Below are 25,534 nucleotides of genomic sequence, written 5' to 3'. Positions count from 1 at the left end.
TCCCGTGTGATACTGTATACTGAGCTGTGTATCTAATCCTATCCTGTGTGATACTGTATACTGAGCTGTGTATCTAATCCTCTCCTGTGTGATACTGTATACTGAGCTGTGTATCTAATCCTATCCTGTGTGATACTGTATACTGAGCTGTGTATCTAATCCTATCATGTGTGATACTGTATACTGAGCTGTGTATCTAATCCTATCCTGTGTGATACTGTATACTAAGCTGTGTATCTAATCCTATCCTGTGTGATACTGTATACTGAGCTGTGTATCTAATCCTATCATGTGTGATACTGTATACTGAGCTGTGTATCTAATCCTATCCTGTGTGATACTGTATACTAAGCTGTGTATCTAATCCTATCCTGTGTGATACTGTATACTGAGCTGTGTATCTAATCCTATCCTGTGTGATACTGTATACTGAGCTGTATCTAATCCTCTCCTGTGTGATACTGTATACTGAGCTGTGTATCTAATCCTATCCTGTGTGATACTGTATACTGAGCTGTGTATCTAATCCTGTCCTGTGTGATACTGTATACTGAGCTGTGTATCTAATCCTGTCCTGTGTGATACTGTATACTGAGCTGTGTATCTAATCCTATCCTGTGTGATACTGTATACTGAGCTGTGTATCTAATCCTATCCTGTGTGATACTGTATACTGAGCTGTGTATCTAATCCTATCCTGTGTGATACTGTATACTGAGCTGTGTATCTAATCCTATCCTGTGTGATACTGTATACTGAGCCGCGTATCTAATCCTATCCTGTGTGATACTGTATACTGAGCCGCGTATCTAATCCTATCCTGTGTGATACTGTATACTGAGCCGCGTATCTAATCCTATCCTGTGTGATACTGTATACTGAGCTGTGTATCTAATCCTATCCCGTGTGATACTTTATACTGAGCTGTGTATCTAATCCTATCCTGTGTGATACTGTATACTGTGCTGTATCTAATCCTATCCTGTGTGATACTGTATACTGAGCTGTGTATCTAATCCTATCCTGTGTGATACAGTATACTGAGCCGTGTATCTAATCCTATCCTGTGTGATACTGTATACTGAGCTGTGCATCTATCCTATCCTGTGTGATACTGTATACTGAGCTGTGTATCTAATCCTATCCTGTGTGATACTGTATACTGAGCCGTGTATCTAATCCTATCCTGTGTGATACTGTATACTGAGCTGTGTATCTAATCCTATCCTGTGTGATACTGTATACTGAGATGTGTATCTAATCCTATCCTGTGTGATACTGTATACTGAGCTGTGTATCTAATCCTATCCTGTGTGATACTGTATACTGAGCTGTGTATCTAATCCTATCCTGTGTGATACTGTATACTGAGCTGTGTATCTAATCCTATCCTGTGTGAGACTGTATACTGAGCTGTGTATCTAATCCTATCCTGTGTGATACTGTATACTGAGCTGTGTATCTCATCCTATCCTGTGTGATACTGTATACTGAGCTGTGTATCTAATCCTATCCTGTGTGAGACTGTATACTGAGCTGTGTATCTAATCCTATCCTGTGTGATACTGTATACTGAGCTGTGTATCTAATCCTATCCTGTGTGATACTGTCTGCTGAGCTGTGTATCTAATCCTATCCCGTGTGATACTGTATACTGAGCTGTGTATCTAATCCTATCCCGTGTGATACTGTATACTGAGCTGTGTATCTAATCCTCTCCTGTGTGATACTGTATACTGAGCTGTGTATCTAATCCTATCCTGTGTGATACTGTATACTGAGCTGTGTATCTAATCCTATCATGTGTGATACTGTATACTGAGCTGTGTATCTAATCCTATCCTGTGTGATACTGTATACTAAGCTGTGTATCTAATCCTATCCTGTGTGATACTGTATACTGAGCTGTGTATCTAATCCTATCATGTGTGATACTGTATACTGAGCTGTGTATCTAATCCTATCCTGTGTGATACTGTATACTAAGCTGTGTATCTAATCCTATCCTGTGTGATACTGTATACTGAGCTGTGTATCTAATCCTATCCTGTGTGATACTGTATACTGAGCTGTATCTAATCCTCTCCTGTGTGATACTGTATACTGAGCTGTGTATCTAATCCTATCCTGTGTGATACTGTATACTGAGCTGTGTATCTAATCCTGTCCTGTGTGATACTGTATACTGAGCTGTGTATCTAATCCTGTCCTGTGTGATACTGTATACTGAGCTGTGTATCTAATCCTATCCTGTGTGATACTGTATACTGAGCTGTGTATCTAATCCTATCCTGTGTGATACTGTATACTGAGCTGTGTATCTAATCCTATCCTGTGTGATACTGTATACTGAGCTGTGTATCTAATCCTATCCTGTGTGATACTGTATACTGAGCCGCGTATCTAATCCTATCCTGTGTGATACTGTATACTGAGCCGCGTATCTAATCCTATCCTGTGTGATACTGTATACTGAGCCGTGTATCTAATCCTATCCCGTGTGATACTGTATACTGAGCTGTGTATCTAATCCTATCCCGTGTGATACTTTATACTGAGCTGTGTATCTAATCCTATCCTGTGTGATACTGTATACTGTGCTGTATCTAATCCTATCCTGTGTGATACTGTATACTGAGCTGTGTATCTAATCCTATCCTGTGTGATACAGTATACTGAGCCGTGTATCTAATCCTATCCTGTGTGATACTGTATACTGAGCTGTGCATCTATCCTATCCTGTGTGATACTGTATACTGAGCTGTGTATCTAATCCTATCCTGTGTGATACTGTATACTGAGCCGTGTATCTAATCCTATCCTGTGTGATACTGTATACTGAGCTGTGTATCTAATCCTATCCTGTGTGATACTGTATACTGAGCTGTGTATCTCATCCTATCCTGTGTGATACTGTATACTGAGCTGTGTATCTAATCCTATCCTGTGTGATACTATATACTGAGCTGTGTATCTAATCCTATCCTGTGTGATACTGTATACTGAGATGTGTATCTAATCCTATCCTGTGTGATACTGTATACTGAGCTGTGTATCTAATCCTATCCTGTGTGATACTGTATACTGAGCTGTGTATCTAATCCTATCCTGTGTGATACTGTATACTGAGCTGTGTATCTAATCCTATCCTGTGTGAGACTGTATACTGAGCGGTGTATCTAATCCTATCCTGTGTGATACTGTATACTGAGCTGTGTATCTAATCCTATCCTGTGTGATACTGTATACTGAGCTGTGTATCTCATCCTATCCTGTGTGATACTGTATACTGAGCTGTGTATCTAATCCTATCCTGTGTGAGACTGTATACTGAGCTGTGTATCTAATCCTATCCTGTGTGATACTGTATACTGAGCTGTGTATCTAATCCTATCCTGTGTGATACTGTCTGCTGAGCTGTGTATCTAATCCTATCCCGTGTGATACTGTATACTGAGCTGTGTATCTAATCCTATCCTGTGTGATACTGTATACTGAGCTGTGTATCTAATCCTCTCCTGTGTGATACTGTATACTGAGCTGTGTATCTAATCCTATCCTGTGTGATACTGTATACTGAGCTGTGTATCTAATCCTATCATGTGTGATACTGTATACTGAGCTGTGTATCTAATCCTATCCTGTGTGATACTGTATACTAAGCTGTGTATCTAATCCTATCCTGTGTGATACTGTATACTGAGCTGTATATCTAATCCTATCATGTGTGATACTGTATACTGAGCTGTGTATCTAATCCTATCCTGTGTGATACTGTATACTAAGCTGTGTATCTAATCCTCTCCTGTGTGATACTGTATACTGAGCTGTGTATCTAATCCTATCCTGTGTGATACTGTATACTGAGCTGTGTATCTAATCCTGTCCTGTGTGATACTGTATACTGAGCTGTGTATCTAATCCTGTCCTGTGTGATACTGTATACTGAGCTGTGTATCTAATCCTATCCTGTGTGATACTGTATACTGAGCTGTGTATCTAATCCTATCCTGTGTGATACTGTATACTGAGCTGTGTATCTAATCCTATCCTGTGTGATACTGTATACTGAGCTGTGTATCTAATCCTATCCTGTGTGATACTGTATACTGAGCCGCGTATCTAATCCTATCCTGTGTGATACTGTATACTGAGCCGCGTATCTAATCCTATCCTGTGTGATACTGTATACTGAGCCGTGTATCTAATCCTATCCCGTGTGATACTGTATACTGAGCTGTGTATCTAATCCTATCCCGTGTGATACTGTATACTGAGCTGTGTATCTAATCCTATCCTGTGTGATACTGTATACTGTGCTGTATCTAATCCTATCCTGTGTGATACTGTATACTGAGCTGTGTATCTAATCCTATCCTGTGTGATACAGTATACTGAGCCGTGTATCTAATCCTATCCTGTGTGATACTGTATACTGAGCTGTGTATCTAATCCTATCCTGTGTGATACTGTATACTGAGCTGTGTATCTAATCCTATCCTGTGTGATACTGTATACTGAGCTGTGTATCTAATCCTATCCTGTGTGATACTGTATACTGAGCTGTGTATCTAATCCTATCCTGTGTGATACTGTATACTGAGCTGTGTATCTAATCCTATCCTGTGTGATACTGTATACTGAGCCGCGTATCTAATCCTATCCTGTGTGATACTGTATACTGAGCCGCGTATCTAATCCTATCCTGTGTGATACTGTATACTGAGCCGTGTATCTAATCCTATCCCGTGTGATACTGTATACTGAGCTGTGTATCTAATCCTATCCCGTGTGATACTGTATACTGAGCTGTGTATCTAATCCTATCCTGTGTGATACTGTATACTGAGCCGCGTATCTAATCCTATCCTGTGTGATACTGTATATTGAGCCGCGTATCTAATCCTATCCCGTGTGATACTGTATACTGAGCTGTGTATCTAATCCTATCCTGTGTGATACTGTATACTGAGCTGTGTATCTAATCCTATCCTGTGTGATACTGTATACTGAGCCGCGTATCTAATCCTATCCTGTGTGATACTGTATACTGAGCCGCGTATCTAATCCTATCCTGTGTGATACTGTATACTGAGCCGTGTATCTAATCCTATCCCGTGTGATACTGTATACTGAGCTGTGTATCTAATCCTATCCCGTGTGATACTGTATACTGAGCTGTGTATCTAATCCTATCCTGTGTGATACTGTATACTGTGCTGTATCTAATCCTATCCTGTGTGATACTGTATACTGAGCTGTGTATCTAATCCTATCCTGTGTGATACAGTATACTGAGCCGTGTATCTAATCCTATCCTGTGTGATACTGTATACTGAGCTGTGTATCTAATCCTATCCTGTGTGATACTGTATACTGAGCTGTGTATCTAATCCTATCCTGTGTGATACTGTATACTGAGCTGTGTATCTAATCCTATCCTGTGTGATACTGTATACTGAGCTGTGTATCTAATCCTATCCTGTGTGATACTGTATACTGAGCCGTGTATCTAATCCTATCCTGTGTGATACTGTATACTGAGCCGTGTATCTAATCCTATCCTGTGTGATACTGTATACTGAGCCGTGTATCTAATCCTATCCTGTGTGATACTGTATACTGAGATGTGTATCTAATCCTATCCTGTGTGATACTGTATACTGAGCTGTGTATCTAATCCTATCCTGTGTGATACTGTATACTGAGCTGTGTATCTAATCCTATCCTGTGTGATACTGTATACTGAGGTGTGTATCTAATCCTATCCTGTGTGATACTGTATACTGAGGTGTGTATCTAATCCTATCCTGTGTGATACTGTATACTGAGCTGTGTATCTAATCCTATCCTGTGTGATACTGTATACTGAGCTGTATCTAATCCTCTCCTGTGTGATACTGTATACTGAGCTGTGTATCTAATCCTATCCTGTGTGATACTGTATACTGAGCTGTGTATCTAATCCTGTCCTGTGTGATACTGTATACTGAGCTGTGTATCTAATCCTGTCCTGTGTGATACTGTATACTGAGCTGTGTATCTAATCCTATCCTGTGTGATACTGTATACTGAGCTGTGTATCTAATCCTATCCTGTGTGATACTGTATACTGAGCTGTGTATCTAATCCTATCCTGTGTGATACTGTATACTGAGCTGTGTATCTAATCCTATCCTGTGTGATACTGTATACTGAGCCGCGTATCTAATCCTATCCTGTGTGATACTGTATACTGAGCCGCGTATCTAATCCTATCCTGTGTGATACTGTATACTGAGCCGCGTATCTAATCCTATCCTGTGTGATACTGTATACTGAGCTGTGTATCTAATCCTATCCCGTGTGATACTTTATACTGAGCTGTGTATCTAATCCTATCCTGTGTGATACTGTATACTGTGCTGTATCTAATCCTATCCTGTGTGATACTGTATACTGAGCTGTGTATCTAATCCTATCCTGTGTGATACAGTATACTGAGCCGTGTATCTAATCCTATCCTGTGTGATACTGTATACTGAGCTGTGTATCTAATCCTATCCTGTGTGATACTGTATACTGAGCTGTGTATCTAATCCTATCCTGTGTGATACTGTATACTGAGCCGTGTATCTAATCCTATCCTGTGTGATACTGTATACTGAGCTGTGTATCTAATCCTATCCTGTGTGATACTGTATACTGAGATGTGTATCTAATCCTATCCTGTGTGATACTGTATACTGAGCTGTGTATCTAATCCTATCCTGTGTGATACTGTATACTGAGCTGTGTATCTAATCCTATCCTGTGTGATACTGTATACTGAGCTGTGTATCTAATCCTATCCTGTGTGAGACTGTATACTGAGCTGTGTATCTAATCCTATCCTGTGTGATACTGTATACTGAGCTGTGTATCTCATCCTATCCTGTGTGATACTGTATACTGAGCTGTGTATCTAATCCTATCCTGTGTGAGACTGTATACTGAGCTGTGTATCTAATCCTATCCTGTGTGATACTGTATACTGAGCTGTGTATCTAATCCTATCCTGTGTGATACTGTCTGCTGAGCTGTGTATCTAATCCTATCCCGTGTGATACTGTATACTGAGCTGTGTATCTAATCCTATCCCGTGTGATACTGTATACTGAGCTGTGTATCTAATCCTCTCCTGTGTGATACTGTATACTGAGCTGTGTATCTAATCCTATCCTGTGTGATACTGTATACTGAGCTGTGTATCTAATCCTATCATGTGTGATACTGTATACTGAGCTGTGTATCTAATCCTATCCTGTGTGATACTGTATACTAAGCTGTGTATCTAATCCTATCCTGTGTGATACTGTATACTGAGCTGTGTATCTAATCCTATCATGTGTGATACTGTATACTGAGCTGTGTATCTAATCCTATCCTGTGTGATACTGTATACTAAGCTGTGTATCTAATCCTATCCTGTGTGATACTGTATACTGAGCTGTGTATCTAATCCTATCCTGTGTGATACTGTATACTGAGCTGTATCTAATCCTCTCCTGTGTGATACTGTATACTGAGCTGTGTATCTAATCCTATCCTGTGTGATACTGTATACTGAGCTGTGTATCTAATCCTGTCCTGTGTGATACTGTATACTGAGCTGTGTATCTAATCCTGTCCTGTGTGATACTGTATACTGAGCTGTGTATCTAATCCTATCCTGTGTGATACTGTATACTGAGCTGTGTATCTAATCCTATCCTGTGTGATACTGTATACTGAGCTGTGTATCTAATCCTATCCTGTGTGATACTGTATACTGAGCTGTGTATCTAATCCTATCCTGTGTGATACTGTATACTGAGCCGCGTATCTAATCCTATCCTGTGTGATACTGTATACTGAGCCGCGTATCTAATCCTATCCTGTGTGATACTGTATACTGAGCCGTGTATCTAATCCTATCCCGTGTGATACTGTATACTGAGCTGTGTATCTAATCCTATCCCGTGTGATACTTTATACTGAGCTGTGTATCTAATCCTATCCTGTGTGATACTGTATACTGTGCTGTATCTAATCCTATCCTGTGTGATACTGTATACTGAGCTGTGTATCTAATCCTATCCTGTGTGATACAGTATACTGAGCCGTGTATCTAATCCTATCCTGTGTGATACTGTATACTGAGCTGTGCATCTATCCTATCCTGTGTGATACTGTATACTGAGCTGTGTATCTAATCCTATCCTGTGTGATACTGTATACTGAGCCGTGTATCTAATCCTATCCTGTGTGATACTGTATACTGAGCTGTGTATCTAATCCTATCCTGTGTGATACTGTATACTGAGCTGTGTATCTCATCCTATCCTGTGTGATACTGTATACTGAGCTGTGTATCTAATCCTATCCTGTGTGATACTATATACTGAGCTGTGTATCTAATCCTATCCTGTGTGATACTGTATACTGAGATGTGTATCTAATCCTATCCTGTGTGATACTGTATACTGAGCTGTGTATCTAATCCTATCCTGTGTGATACTGTATACTGAGCTGTGTATCTAATCCTATCCTGTGTGATACTGTATACTGAGCTGTGTATCTAATCCTATCCTGTGTGAGACTGTATACTGAGCGGTGTATCTAATCCTATCCTGTGTGATACTGTATACTGAGCTGTGTATCTAATCCTATCCTGTGTGATACTGTATACTGAGCTGTGTATCTCATCCTATCCTGTGTGATACTGTATACTGAGCTGTGTATCTAATCCTATCCTGTGTGAGACTGTATACTGAGCTGTGTATCTAATCCTATCCTGTGTGATACTGTATACTGAGCTGTGTATCTAATCCTATCCTGTGTGATACTGTCTGCTGAGCTGTGTATCTAATCCTATCCCGTGTGATACTGTATACTGAGCTGTGTATCTAATCCTATCCTGTGTGATACTGTATACTGAGCTGTGTATCTAATCCTCTCCTGTGTGATACTGTATACTGAGCTGTGTATCTAATCCTATCCTGTGTGATACTGTATACTGAGCTGTGTATCTAATCCTATCATGTGTGATACTGTATACTGAGCTGTGTATCTAATCCTATCCTGTGTGATACTGTATACTAAGCTGTGTATCTAATCCTATCCTGTGTGATACTGTATACTGAGCTGTATATCTAATCCTATCATGTGTGATACTGTATACTGAGCTGTGTATCTAATCCTATCCTGTGTGATACTGTATACTAAGCTGTGTATCTAATCCTCTCCTGTGTGATACTGTATACTGAGCTGTGTATCTAATCCTATCCTGTGTGATACTGTATACTGAGCTGTGTATCTAATCCTGTCCTGTGTGATACTGTATACTGAGCTGTGTATCTAATCCTGTCCTGTGTGATACTGTATACTGAGCTGTGTATCTAATCCTATCCTGTGTGATACTGTATACTGAGCTGTGTATCTAATCCTATCCTGTGTGATACTGTATACTGAGCTGTGTATCTAATCCTATCCTGTGTGATACTGTATACTGAGCTGTGTATCTAATCCTATCCTGTGTGATACTGTATACTGAGCCGCGTATCTAATCCTATCCTGTGTGATACTGTATACTGAGCCGCGTATCTAATCCTATCCTGTGTGATACTGTATACTGAGCCGTGTATCTAATCCTATCCCGTGTGATACTGTATACTGAGCTGTGTATCTAATCCTATCCCGTGTGATACTGTATACTGAGCTGTGTATCTAATCCTATCCTGTGTGATACTGTATACTGTGCTGTATCTAATCCTATCCTGTGTGATACTGTATACTGAGCTGTGTATCTAATCCTATCCTGTGTGATACAGTATACTGAGCCGTGTATCTAATCCTATCCTGTGTGATACTGTATACTGAGCTGTGTATCTAATCCTATCCTGTGTGATACTGTATACTGAGCTGTGTATCTAATCCTATCCTGTGTGATACTGTATACTGAGCTGTGTATCTAATCCTATCCTGTGTGATACTGTATACTGAGCTGTGTATCTAATCCTATCCTGTGTGATACTGTATACTGAGCTGTGTATCTAATCCTATCCTGTGTGATACTGTATACTGAGCCGCGTATCTAATCCTATCCTGTGTGATACTGTATACTGAGCCGCGTATCTAATCCTATCCTGTGTGATACTGTATACTGAGCCGTGTATCTAATCCTATCCCGTGTGATACTGTATACTGAGCTGTGTATCTAATCCTATCCCGTGTGATACTGTATACTGAGCTGTGTATCTAATCCTATCCTGTGTGATACTGTATACTGAGCCGCGTATCTAATCCTATCCTGTGTGATACTGTATATTGAGCCGCGTATCTAATCCTATCCCGTGTGATACTGTATACTGAGCTGTGTATCTAATCCTATCCTGTGTGATACTGTATACTGAGCTGTGTATCTAATCCTATCCTGTGTGATACTGTATACTGAGCCGCGTATCTAATCCTATCCTGTGTGATACTGTATACTGAGCCGCGTATCTAATCCTATCCTGTGTGATACTGTATACTGAGCCGTGTATCTAATCCTATCCCGTGTGATACTGTATACTGAGCTGTGTATCTAATCCTATCCCGTGTGATACTGTATACTGAGCTGTGTATCTAATCCTATCCTGTGTGATACTGTATACTGTGCTGTATCTAATCCTATCCTGTGTGATACTGTATACTGAGCTGTGTATCTAATCCTATCCTGTGTGATACAGTATACTGAGCCGTGTATCTAATCCTATCCTGTGTGATACTGTATACTGAGCTGTGTATCTAATCCTATCCTGTGTGATACTGTATACTGAGCTGTGTATCTAATCCTATCCTGTGTGATACTGTATACTGAGCTGTGTATCTAATCCTATCCTGTGTGATACTGTATACTGAGCTGTGTATCTAATCCTATCCTGTGTGATACTGTATACTGAGCCGTGTATCTAATCCTATCCTGTGTGATACTGTATACTGAGCCGTGTATCTAATCCTATCCTGTGTGATACTGTATACTGAGCCGTGTATCTAATCCTATCCTGTGTGATACTGTATACTGAGATGTGTATCTAATCCTATCCTGTGTGATACTGTATACTGAGCTGTGTATCTAATCCTATCCTGTGTGATACTGTATACTGAGCTGTGTATCTAATCCTATCCTGTGTGATACTGTATACTGAGGTGTGTATCTAATCCTATCCTGTGTGATACTGTATACTGAGGTGTGTATCTAATCCTATCCTGTGTGATACTGTATACTGAGCTGTGTATCTAATCCTATCCTGTGTGATACAGCCTGCCGAGCTGTATCTAATCCTATGATGCCTGATGTCTTAGCACTCCTCCCCCATCATCTTCTCTTACATTACCTGGACTGTTATTCCTTTTGATTTATATTCTATGTTAAGGGCGCGGGAAAAAAAATCCAAGAACGCCTGGAAGAAAACAGAAGGAAGATGCGGCTGATACCAGAGAACAAATGCTGATTCAGTCTCTTAACGGAATTTCCCTTAAATCTTTTTATAGCTGAAGACCCTTAGACTTTATACTATACTAGTTCCTGCCTGCGACTTTGTCTGCGGGTTGTTGACATTGATGATCCGCCTGTATTCAGTAAATTGCTGCCGTCGATGGTTTGCCTGCTCCTGCGTTTTGGCAGCTCTCAAGCTGTTCTGCCGCTGAACTTGTTCCTAGCAGCGTGCCTGTGATTGTTCCGGCATCTCAGCAGCTCACTGGGACACCATATAATGAGCGTGTTGTTGGCGTTGATGATCCGCCCTCTTCAGTGTTTCGGCAGCTGCCAAGCTTGCCTGCCACTGAACTCATTCCTTGCGCCATGCCCATGAATACTTCGGCGAATCAGCTGCTCCAAGAGCCGCTTGACGCCTAGCTTGCTAATTTCTTCTGAGCTCCGCTTGAGGAGAAGTCTGTGACTTCTGACTTCCTTTATAGCTGTTTTTTTTTTTAGAATTTTGAGACAAGTTAGATTTTCTTTTTCCCGGCATGTTTAAAATTGGAAAAATTGCGAATTTGGATTAAAGGGGTTTTCCCATGTCAGTGTCTCAGCACTGGAGCAGATCAGATAATATGCAGATGCTTATACACAATGGACTGAGGGTTAGCTGAGTGTTTACACAGAGAGATAACAGACCTGGCTTTATCAGCAGTCTGCAGATTAGCTGATTCTCCTGCTGGCAAGAGCAGTGTAATATAGTATGTGAACATAAATTCATAACAGTTCTGAGCCATGTCATTTACCGGGATAAAAAGTAGCCTATGTGTTAATCGAGGTTACAAACTATCTATGTGCCAAATTTGATCCAAATTCGTTCAGCTGTTTTTGCATGAAAGAGTAACAAACATCCAAACACACAAAATTTCACATTTATAATATTGGTAGGAAGGATATGTCTATAGCCACTCCCCGCTTTATGTTAATGAGTACAAAGTAGACACAGCCCCGCCTCTATTCCACAATCTTATCTAATTTTCCACTTTGTCACAATATGTGAAAAGTTAAAAGACAATTCCACCTAAAATGTATCTCAATATATTCTTTTTCACTCCCGTGATCTGTATTAATAGAGTTTAATGGAAAATAATTCTGAATCCTCACACCGACAGTGGATAACGTTACCTTGGTGGCGCTGTACATGGCCATCATCGGGTACGGGTGATTACCCATCTCAGATGACACATTGATGATCAGACCTTTCTTCCTGGAAAATAGAGAAACAGAAGACAATGGTCATAATCTGATGAGCAATCAACCACAACACTACATAGCCTGACCGTCCTCTAACCGCACCGCTACATAGACCGGCCGTCCTCTAACCGCACCGCTACATAGACCGGCCGTCCTCTAACCGCACCATTATATAGCCTGACTGTCCTCTAACCGCACCATTATATAGCCTGACTGTCCTCTAACCACACCATTATATAGCCTGACTGTCCTCTAACCGCACCATTATATAGCCTGACTGTCCTCTAACCACACCATTATATGGCCTGACTAACCTCTAACCGCATCGGTACATAGCCTGACTATCCTCTAACCACATCGGTACATAGCCTGACTATCCTCTAACCGCACCGCTACATAGACCGGCCGTCCTCTAACCACACCGCTACATAGACCGGCCGTCCTCTAACCACACCGCTACATAGTGCGACCATCCTCTAACCACACCGCTACATAGTGCGACCATCCTCTAACCGCACCGCTACATAGACCGGCCGTCCTCTAACCACACCGCTACATAGTGCGACCATCCTCTAACCACACCGCTACATAGTGCGACCATCCTCTAACCACACCACTACATAGTGCAACCATCCTCTAACCGCACCGCTACATAGTGCGACCATCCTCTAACCACACCGCTACATAGTGTGACCATCCTCTAACCGCACCGCTACATAGTGCGAACATCCTCTAACCGCACCGCTACATAGTGCGACCATCCTCTAACCGCACTGCTACATAGTGCGACCATCCTCTAACCACACCGCTACATAGTGCGACCATCCTCTAACCGCACCGCTACATAGTGCGACCATCCTCTAACCACACCGCTACATAGTGCGACCATCCTCTAACCGCACCGCTACATAGACCGGCCGTCCTCTAACCGCACCGCTACATAGTGCAACCATCCTCTAACCGCACCGCTACATAGTGCGACCATCCTCTAACCGCACCGCTACATAGTGCGACCATCCTCTAACCGCACTGCTACATAGTGCGACCATCCTCTAACCACACCGCTACATAGTGCGACCATCCTCTAACCGCACCGCTACATAGTGCGAACATCCTCTAACCGCACCGCTACATAGTGCGACCATCCTCTAACCGCACCGCTACATAGTGCGACCATCCTCTAACCACGACGCTACATAGTGCGACCATCCTCTAACCGCACCGCTACATAGTGCGACCATCCTCTAACCGCACCGCTACATAGTGCGACCATCCTCTAACCGCACCGCTACATAGTGCGACCATCCTCTAACCGCACCGCTACATAGTGCGACCATCCTCTAACCGCACCGCTACATAGTGCGACCATCCTCTAACCGCACCGCTACATAGTGCGACCATCCTCTAACCGCACCGCTACATAGTGCGACCATCCTCTAACCGCACCGCTACATAGTGCGACCATCCTCTAACCGCACCGCTACATAGTCCGTCCATCCTCTAACCGCACCGCTACATAGTGCGACCATCCTCTAACCACATCGCTACATAGTGCGACCATCCTCTAACCACATCGCTACATAGTGCGACCATCCTCTAACCGCACCGCTACATAGTGCGACCATCCTCTAACCGCACCGCTACATAGTGCGACCATCCTCTAACCACACCGCTACATAGTGCGACCATCCTCTAACCGCACCGCTACATAGTGCGACCATCCTCTAACCACACCGCTACATAGTGCGACCATCCTCTAACCGCACCGCTACATAGTGCGACCATCCTCTAACCGCACCGCTACATAGTGCGACCATCCTCTAACCGCACCGCTACATAGTGCGACCATCCTCTAACCGCACCGCTACATAGTGCGACCATCCTCTAACCGCACCGCTACATAGTGCGACCATCCTCTAACCGCACCGCTACATAGTGCGACCATCCTCTAACCGCACCGCTACATAGTGCGACCATCCTCTAACCACATCGCTACATAGTGCGACCATCCTCTAACCGCACCGCTACATAGTGCGACCATCCTCTAACCGCACCGCTACATAGTGCGACCATCCTCTAACCACACCGCTACATAGTCCTACCCTCCTCTAACTGCACCGCTACATAGTCCGTCCGTCCTCTAACCGCACTGCTACATAGTCCTACCGTCCTCTAACCCCACCACTCAGACAAGTACCTTTGTATCATTTTTGGAAGCACAATCCTGGTCATCTAAAATGTAAGAATTGAGGCATTATACTGGGTTACCATTCAATTACATATAGGGGCGAACATTTAGCTGACATATGCGGTAATACTGATCGGGGTGATACTTACTTGGACAGCTGACGTCATGTTACAGTTCATAATGGATGTTACTTTCTGGAAACAAAAATATACAAAAATTATTTCACTTCCAGGAATCCATTCGACCACTAACCAGATGTACAAGTTATGGCAGGACATCAGCCATTCACCCCAAGCCCCTTAGGGTGGAGGTATCTCTGAAAGGCATGAAGTGGACAGAAGTATAGACAATAGGATAAAGGATGGAGGAGACAAATGTCAGGAGAATCCTACTGATCCACAACCCATGGATGTTCTGAGGACGCCATTCATGCTGGTGATGTTTGGTCATAAGTCTTGTGTAGGAAGGTGATCTGTTCAACATCACACTCACCTTATTGACATCAGGGACATTAAGAAACTTGTCAAGAGGCCCATGGTAGACCATCCCTACGTTGTTGACTGCAACAGAAGATTGAAACATTTACTTCCGGTCTTGAAGCAAGACAGCAATTCAGCAAAAGATGAAGAAAAGGAGGTCACAGAAACCGATAAAGAAGGAACGGCGTGAGAGGAGGCACAGAGAAGAAAAGGGGCTCTAACATCAAAACGGGCCTTATATTATGGTTCTAGGTTTTGGCACCCAAGTTAGAAAACCCTGATATGTGTTTCTCCCTCTGCTCCATTTCCTTGACCACATGGACGGTTCTCCTTCACGTATTACCCATGTATTTCCTTCAAGTGGAGTGCCCAGGTTCTATCTTCCCGTATCAACGGGGATGGGACCAACCAAGGCTGGCTCTCCAATCAACAGACCACAACATCCTCGTGGCTAAATCCATAGCATACTCCAAGATAGGCTAAATAACCAGTCCACAGAGCCATAACTTTTTTAGTGGGCCCTAATGCAAGGTCTCTAATGGGGCACCTACCCTGCACCAGTGTCTTCTTATACAGGACCATGGCCTGGATGTGACTGCTCCCTCTAGACCCTGATAGATTTTGTGGATTCATATAATCTCCGACCTTCTAAGGCCATGGACCCTGGTGCTGAAGTATCTCAAAGCATGGAGTTAAGCTTAGGGAAGTCATTCATTCTTACGGAGAAGGTGTAAGATGACTTATATTGACCTGCCAACAGCTTAAGTGCCTGGCTACAACCTTGTAAAGAAAGTTTATGGACTCTCAGACAAGGTCCAAACACTACAGCTGAGAAAGTACTACCAAGGATGCCGATATCCAGCGACTTCAACTCCTGCTCAACCTTGGGGTAGATTTCGGGGCCTCCTGTAAAATCCAGCTGGATTACTTTGGTTTTCCGTTTGGTCTGTTGTTCTGTGGAGGTTACAAACTTCTGTTAGTGTCAGGATACAAGAAATAGTCCACATCTTATCTCCCCTCTACCTTACAAGCATAAGAATCTGGATAGTTCATTGATCCTATAGGAAAAACCTCACTGTCTTGGCTTGTATCTAGAAACTTCAGCCATCATACTAGTCTCCAAAGTCCTCCTTCAAGGTGTCTGCTTTTGGAGATGAGATTGAGACAAGATGAATGTTCAGTCAAGGTTAAATGAGGACTCCGATGTTCTTAGGTCTCGCTCTATCTAGAGACCTTTATTTACTATATAGACAGAGACGGAAGGAATGAAACATCCAGGTACACATGATCTCCAGATCAAGACAGGGTGAAGAACTTGAGATACTGGTGAGAGGAATGAAGATTCTAGAATCCATGTTCATCCTGTCCAGATTGAATTCTAGACGTCATTTCCTATCACAATGGGTCATCTTATCTTTAAATTCCCCATCCAGGATAATCTCTTACCGATCTCCTTTGCAACACTTTTCAGTTTTTCCAGAGTTCTGCTGATGAGGACGACATCGAAACCCCTATGGGCCAACTATGGAGAAGAGACAGATGTATGAGGTGTAGAAGCCACAGAGACATAGACAGATGGACTGGTGGCCACTGACCTCCTCAGCGTAGGCCTTCCCGATCCCATCTGTCGCTCCCGTTACCACTGGAAAAATCAGAAAATAATACAGTAAAAAATTTGAGAAATGGAAATGGAACCAATTCAGAGCTTGAGTTGTTGGTTTGACACCAATCGAAATTTGTCTCGGCCTGGCTATACCTGAAGGACAAAGGACTAAGCCAACTGTACAGATAGGGAACAAGTTTGCCTTTGTGTAAAGGACATATAAATCAACGGAGGAAGAAGTTCTGTAAGTGTGACTTGCTCGCCTGCCAGGAGATGATGTGATGTCATATAGAGAATCGGGAGATGATGTGATGTCATATAGGGAATCAGGAGATGATGTGATGTCATATAGAGAATCGGGAGATGATGTGATGTCATATAGGGAATCAGGAGATGATGTGATGTCATATAGAGAATCAGGAGATGATGTGATGTCATATAGAGAATCAGGAGATGATGTGATGTCATATAGAGAATCGGGAGATGATGTGATGTCATATAGAGAATCGGGAGATGATGTGATGTCATATAGAGAATCGGGAGATGATGTGATGTCATATAGGGAATCAGGAGATGATGTGATGTCATATAGAGAATCAGGAGATGATGTGATGTCATATAGAGAATCAGGAGATGATGTGATGTCATATAGAGGATCAGGAGATGATGTGATGTCATATATGGAATCAGGAGATGATGTGATGTCATATAGAGAATCGGGAGATGATGTGATGTCATATAGAGAATCGGGAGATGATGTGATGTCATATAGAGAATCGGGAGATGATGTGATGCCATATAGAGAATCGGGAGATGATGTGATGTCATATAGAGAATCGGGAGATGATGTGATGTCATATAGAGAATCAGGAGATGATGTGATGTCATATAGAGAATCAGAAGATGATGTGATGTCATATAGAGAATCAGAAGATGATGTGATGTCATATAGAGAATCAGAAGATGATGTGATGTCATATAGGGAATCAGAAGATGATGTGATGTCATATAGAGAATCAGGAGATGATGTGATGTCATATAGGGAATCAGGAGATGATGTGATGTCATATAGAGAATCAGGAGATGATGTGATGTCATAGAGAGAATCAGGAGATGATGTGATGCCATATAGAGAACCTGGAGATGATGTGATGTCATATAGAGAATCAGGAGATGATGTGACATCATATATGGAATCAGGAGATGATGTGATGTCATATAGGGAATCAGGAGATGATGTGATGTCATATAGAGAATCAGGAGATGATGTGATGTCATATAGAGAATCGGGAGATGATGTGACATCATATATGGAATCAGGAGATGATGTGATGTCATATAGGGAATCAGGAGATGATGTGATGCCATATAGAGCATCGGGAGATGATGTGATGTCATATAGAGAATCGGGAGATGATGTGATGTCATATAGAGAATCAGGAGATGATATGATGTCATATAGGGAATCAGGAGATGATGTGATGTCATAGAGAGAATCAGGACATGATGTGATGTCATATAGGGAATCGGGAGATGATGTGATGTCATATAGAGAATCGGGAGATGATGTGATGTCATATAGAGAATCGGGAGATGATGTGATGTCATAGAGAGAATCAGGAGATGATGTGATGTCATATAGAGAATCAGGAGATGATGTGATGTCATATAGAGAACCTGGAGATAATGTGATTTCATATATAGAATCAGGAGATGATGTGATGTCATAGAGAGAATCAGGAGATGATGTGATGTCATAGAGAGAATCAGGACATGATGTGATGTCATATAGAGAATCCGGAGATGATGTGATGTCATATAGGGAATCAGGAGATGATGTGATGTCATATAGAGAATCAGGAGATGATGTGATGTCATATAGAGAATCGGGAGATGATGTGATGTCATAGAGAATAGGGAGATAATGTGATGTCATAGAGAGAATCAGGAGATGATGTGATGTCATATAGAGAATCAGGAGATGATGTGATGTCATATAGAGAATCGGGAGATGATGTGATGTCATATAGGGAATCAGGAGATGATGTAATGTCATATAGAGAATCAGGAGATGTTGTGATGTCATATAGAGAATCGGGAGATGATGTGATGTCATATAGGGAATCAGGAGATGATGTGATGTCATATAGGGAATCAGGAGATGATGTGACATCATATATGGAATCAGGAGATGATGTGATGTCATATAGAGAATCGGGAGATGATGTGATGTCATATAGAGAACCTGGAGATGATGTGATGTCATATAGAGAATCAGGAGATGATGTGACATCATATATGGAATCAGGAGATGATGTGATGTCATATAGAGGATCAGGAGATGATGTGATGTCATATATGGAATCAGGAGATGATGTGATGTCATATAGAGAATCGGGAGATGATGTGATGTCATATAGAGAATCGGGAGATGATGTGATGTCATATAGAGAATCAGGAGATGATGTGATGCCATATAGAGAATCGGGAGATGATGTGATGTCATATAGGGAATCAGAAGATGATGTGATGTCATATAGAGAATCAGGAGATGATGTGATGTCATATAGGGAATCAGGAGATGATGTGATGTCATAGAGAGAATCAGGAGATGATGTGATGTCATAGAGAATAGGGAGATAATGTGATGTCATAGAGAGAATCAGGAGATGATGTGATGTCATATAGAGAATCAGGAGATGATGTGATGTCATATAGAGAATCGGGAGATGATGTGATGTCATATAGGGAATCAGGAGATGATGTAATGTCATATAGAGAATCAGGAGATGTTGTGATGTCATATAGAGAATCGGGAGATGATGTGATGTCATATAGGGAATCAGGAGATGATGTGATGTCATATAGGGAATCAGGAGATGATGTGACATCATATATGGAATCAGGAGATGATGTGATGTCATATAGAGAATCGGGAGATGATGTGATGTCATATAGAGAACCTGGAGATGATGTGATGTCATATAGAGAATCAGGAGATGATGTGACATCATATATGGAATCAGGAGATGATGTGATGTCATATAGAGGATCAGGAGATGATGTGATGTCATATATGGAATCAGGAGATGATGTGATGTCATATAGAGAATCGGGAGATGATGTGATGTCATATAGAGAATCGGGAGATGATGTGATGTCATATAGAGAATCAGGAGATGATGTGATGCCATATAGAGAATCGGGAGATGATGTGATGTCATATAGGGAATCAGAAGATGATGTGATGTCATATAGAGAATCAGGAGATGATGTGATGTCATATAGGGAATCAGGAGATGATGTGATGTCATAGAGAGAATCAGGAGATGATGTGATGCCATATAGAGAACCTGGAGATGATGTGATGTCATATAGAGAATCAGGAGATGATGTGACATCATATATGGAATCAGGAGATGATGTGATGTCATATAGGGAATCAGGAGATGATGTGATGTCATATAGAGAATCAGGAGATGATGTGATGTCATATAGAGAATCGGGAGATGATGTGACATCATATATGGAATCAGGAGATGATGTGATGTCATATAGGGAATCAGGAGATGATGTGATGCCATATAGAGCATCGGGAGATGATGTGATGTCATATAGAGAATCGGGAGATGATGTGATGTCATATAGAGAATCAGGAGATGATATGATGTCATATAGGGAATCAGGAGATGATGTGATGTCATAGAGAGAATCAGGACATGATGTGATGTCATATAGGGAATCGGGAGATGATGTGATGTCATATAGAGAATCGGGAGATGATGTGATGTCATATAGAGAATCGGGAGATGATGTGATGTCATAGAGAGAATCAGGAGATGATGTGATGTCATATAGAGAATCAGGAGATGATGTGATGTCATATAGAGAACCTGGAGATAATGTGATTTCATATATAGAATCAGGAGATGATGTGATGTCATAGAGAGAATCAGGAGATGATGTGATGTCATATAGAGAATCAGGAGATGATGTGATGTCATATAGGGAATCAGGAGATGATGTGATGTCATATAGAGAATCAGGAGATGATGTGATGTCATATAGAGAATCGGGAGATGATGTGATGTCATAGAGAATAGGGAGATAATGTGATGTCATAGAGAGAATCAGGAGATGATGTGATGTCATATAGAGAATCAGGAGATGATGTGATGTCATATAGAGAATCGGGAGATGATGTGATGTCATATAGGGAATCAGGAGATGATGTAATGTCATATAGAGAATCAGGAGATGTTGTGATGTCATATAGAGAATCGGGAGATGATGTGATGTCATATAGGGAATCAGGAGATGATGTGATGTCATATAGGGAATCAGGAGATGATGTGACATCATATATGGAATCAGGAGATGATGTGATGTCATATAGAGAATCGGGAGATGATGTGATGTCATATAGAGAACCTGGAGATGATGTGATGTCATATAGAGAATCAGGAGATGATGTGACATCATATATGGAATCAGGAGATGATGTGATGTCATATAGAGGATCAGGAGATGATGTGATGTCATATATGGAATCAGGAGATGATGTGATGTCATAGAGAGAATCAGGAGATGATGTGATGTCATATATAGAATCAGGAGATGATGTGATGTCATATATAGAATCGGGAGATGATGTGATTTCATATATAGAATCAGGAGATGATGTGATGTCATAGAGAATAGGGAGATAATGTGATGTCATAGAGAGAATCAGGAGATGATGTGATGTCATATATGGAATCAGGAGATGATGTGATGTCATAGAGAGAATCAGGAGATGATGTGATGTCATATATAGAATCAGGAGATGATGTGATGTCATATATAGAATCGGGAGATGATGTGATTTCATATATAGAATCAGGAGATGATGTGATGTCATAGAGAATAGGGAGATAATGTGATGTCATAGAGAGAATCAGGAGATGATGTGATGTCATATAGGGAATCAGGAGATGATGTGATGTCATATAGGGAATCAGGAGATGATGTGATGTCATATAGAGAATCAGGAGATGATGTGATGTCATATAGGGAATCAGGAGATGATGTGATGTCATATAGAGGATCAGGAGATGATGTGATGTCATAGAGAGAATCAGGAGATGATGTGATGTCATACAGAGAATCAGGAGATGATGTGATGTCATATATAGAATCGGGAGATGATGTGATTTCATATATAGAATCGGGAGATGATGTGATGTCATATATAGAATCAGGAGATGATGTGATGTCATAGAGAATAGGGAGATAATGTGATGTCATAGAGAGAATCAGGAGATGATGTGATGTCATATATAGAATCGGGAGATGATGTGATTTCATATAGAGAATCGGGAGATGATGTGCTGTCATAGAGAGAATCAGGAGATGATGTGATGTCATATAGGGAATCAGGAGATGATGTGATGTCATAGAGAATAGGGAGATAATGTGATGTCATAGAGAGAATCAGGAGATGATGTGATGTCATATAGAGAATCAGGAGATGATGTGATGTCATATAGAGAATCAGGAGATGATGTGATGTCATATAGGGAATCAGGAGATGATGTGATGTCATATAGAGAATCGGGAGATGATGTGATGTCATATAGAGAATCAGGAGATGATGTGATGTCATATATAGAATCGGGAGATGATGTGATTTCATATAGAGAATCGGGAGATGATGTGCTGTCATATATGGAATCAGGAGATGATGTGATGTCATATAGGGAATCGGGAGATGATGTGATGTCATATAGGGAATCAGGAGATGATGTAATGTCATATAGAGAATCAGGAGATGTTGTGATGTCATATAGAGAATCGGGAGATGATGTGATGTCATATAGAGAATCGGGAGATGATGTGATGTCATATAGAGAATCGGGAGATGATGTGATGTCATATAGAGAATCAGGAGATGTTGTGATGTCATATAGAGAATCGGGAGATGATGTGATTTCATATAGAGAATCAGGAGATGATGTGATGTCATATAGAGAATCAGGAGATGATGTGATGTCATATAGAGAATCGGGAGATGATGTGATGTCATATAGAGAATCAGGAGATGATGTGATGTCATATAGAGAATCAGGAGATGTTGTGATGTCATATAGAGAATCGGGAGATGATGTGATTTCATATAGAGAATCGGGAGATGATGTGATTTCATATAGAGAATCGGGAGATGATGTGATGTCATATAGGGGATTATTTATTCTTTTTGATTTGCCTGGGTTCTGGGTTAATGCTGCTTTAGCAAACCATGAACTTTATCCACAAGTATCCACTATAGATATATCATTATGGGCCATAGGGCAGGGGAATATGTACAGTAATTGCTGATAACAATCCATGAGATATAGGTCAGAGGTAACAAAGCAAACAAGAAGAATCGGTTTACAATATTATACACAGGGCCTATAAAAGTATCCGCACCCTTGAATTGTTTATGGCTTATATTCTCTACCCATCACCCAGTGAATAGAGTGGAAAATGTTAACGCTGGCATACAAAACCATCCACAACCTGTCCCCTCCATATATCTCTGACCTCATCCACAACCTGTCCCCTCCATATATCTCTGACCTCATCCACAACCTGTCCTCTCCATATATCTCTGACCTCATCCACAACCGGTCCCCTCCATATATCTCTGACCTCATCCACAACCGTTCCCCTCCATATATCTCTGACCTCATCCACAACCGTTCCCCTCCATATATCTCTGACCTCATCCACAACCGGTCCCCTCCATATATCAGAAGACAAGGATGAGATTTTTTCACAGCAAATGACCACGCTCTCAAAGAAACATGAAATAGTGATCATGGGAGACTTCAATTACCCTGACATTCATTGGGAAACCCACACAGCCAAGAGTAAAGGCTCCATCAAATTTTTATCCTCTCTAGCAGACAACTTCATTGCCCAGCTAGTAGAAGAAAACACGAGAGGAACATCCATTTTGGACCTAGTCCTAACCAACAAAGAGCACATGGTTAAAGGACTACGGGTAGCAGGGACACTGGGATTCAGCGATCATGCTATACTTGAGTTTGGGGTTGCAAGAAGAAGAAGAAGAAGACCTGAGAAGACACAGACTTCAAGGCTCGACTTTAGCAGGGCAGACTTCAAGAGCCTGAAGGCAAGGGTTAGCAGAATTCCATGGTGCAAAATTCTTAAGCACAAAAATGCACATGAAGGGTGGGAAATCTTCCGTAGGGAAATCATTAAAGCACAGGAACTAACAACACCTAGAGGGAAGAAAAATGGGAAGCACCTAAAAATATCAGGATGGATGACCAAAAAATTATATAACCTGCTAAAAAGGAAAAAGGAAACATACAAAAAGTGGAAGATGGGAACTATACCTAAGGAAGAGTACACAGCAGTCTGCAGACTCTGCAAGACAAGCATCAAAGGAGCTAAGGCTGAACACGAATTGAAGCTTGCAAAAGAGGCAAAGAGTAAGGTAAAAGGATTTTGGGGATATGTTAAAAGCAAAAGAAAAGTGAAGGAGACCATTGGAGTCCTGAAGAATGACAAAGGAGAAACAGTTAACATGGTGGAACAGCAGGTGGAGCTACTAAATTCATATTTTGTATCCGTCTTCTCCCAAGAAACTAATGGAAATATCGACATTAATGGTGATGGAGATGAGGGGAAGGAGGACTCCAAGCTGACTATAAGCAAAGGTCTAGTAAGAGAGCACTTAGCCAAGTTACAGGAAACCAAGTCCCCAGGACCAGATGATTTACACCCTAGAGTCCTGAAAGAGATAGCAGAGGAAATAACAGAACCCCTTGCTATAATCTTCGGTAAGTCATGGGAAACAGGAGTGGTCCCTTTAGATTGGAAAAGGGCAAATGTTGTCCCCATCTACAAAAAGGGGAAAAGGGACGATCCAGGAAATTACAGGCCGGTAAGTCTGACCTCGATAGCAGGAAAAATCTTTGAGCAAATTGTCAAGGAACATTTACTTCGGTACCTGGATGGGAAGGCATTAATTAACCAGAGCCAGCACGGCTTTAGGACCAATAAATCTTGTCAGACTAACCTGATTTCCTTCTACAACAAAATCACTGAATGGTTGGACCAAGGGAACGCCGTGGACATAGTATATCTTGACTTCAGTAAGGCATTTGATAAAGTATCACATAACCTTCTTATTGAAAAAATGATTAAGTATGGCTTTGACAAAAAATCAGTTAGGTGGATTCACAACTGGCTTAATGATCGGGCACAACGAGTAATACTAAATGGCTACACATCGAACTGGAAGAAAGTCAAAAGCGGGGCGCCGCAGGGCTCTGTTCTGGGCCCAGTACTTTTTAATATCTTTATAAAATGATCTGGACGATGGAATTATTGGGGAACTCATAAAATTTGCAGATGATACGAAGATAGGAGGAATAGCCAACACTAGAGAGGAGAGAGAGTGTATTCAAAAGGACTTAGACACACTGGAACAATGGGCGGAGACGAACAAAATGGTATTTAACAGGGACAAATGCAAAGTTCTACATCTGGGTAAC

At 41.5% G+C, this 25,534-nt stretch overlaps 1 protein-coding gene across 1 annotated transcript in view; it reads right to left on the bottom strand.

The window, feature by feature from the left end:
- The window catches only part of LOC142202334 (very-long-chain 3-oxoacyl-CoA reductase-B-like), a 33,484-nt gene that overhangs the window by 3,102 nt on the left and 4,848 nt on the right, over window positions 1-25,534 (bottom strand). Inside the window, exons 2-9 of the mRNA XM_075272411.1 lie at window positions 16,978-17,024; window positions 16,829-16,904; window positions 16,226-16,336; window positions 15,396-15,463; window positions 15,053-15,097; window positions 14,913-14,947; window positions 12,647-12,728; window positions 11,379-11,444 (exon numbers count right to left, since the gene is read on the bottom strand). Of these exons, the coding sequence (XP_075128512.1) occupies window positions 11,379-11,444; window positions 12,647-12,728; window positions 14,913-14,947; window positions 15,053-15,097; window positions 15,396-15,463; window positions 16,226-16,336; window positions 16,829-16,904; window positions 16,978-17,024 (530 nt within the window). The remainder of the gene's footprint in view (window positions 1-11,378; window positions 11,445-12,646; window positions 12,729-14,912; window positions 14,948-15,052; window positions 15,098-15,395; window positions 15,464-16,225; window positions 16,337-16,828; window positions 16,905-16,977; window positions 17,025-25,534) is intronic.

This window comes from Leptodactylus fuscus, chromosome 5 (genome assembly GCF_031893055.1).
Source record: "Leptodactylus fuscus isolate aLepFus1 chromosome 5, aLepFus1.hap2, whole genome shotgun sequence".
In the NCBI taxonomy this organism is placed as follows: Eukaryota; Metazoa; Chordata; class Amphibia; order Anura; family Leptodactylidae; genus Leptodactylus; species Leptodactylus fuscus.
The sequence above is the reverse complement of the archived record's forward strand: the minus strand, read 5'-3'. Positions and strand labels throughout refer to the sequence as shown.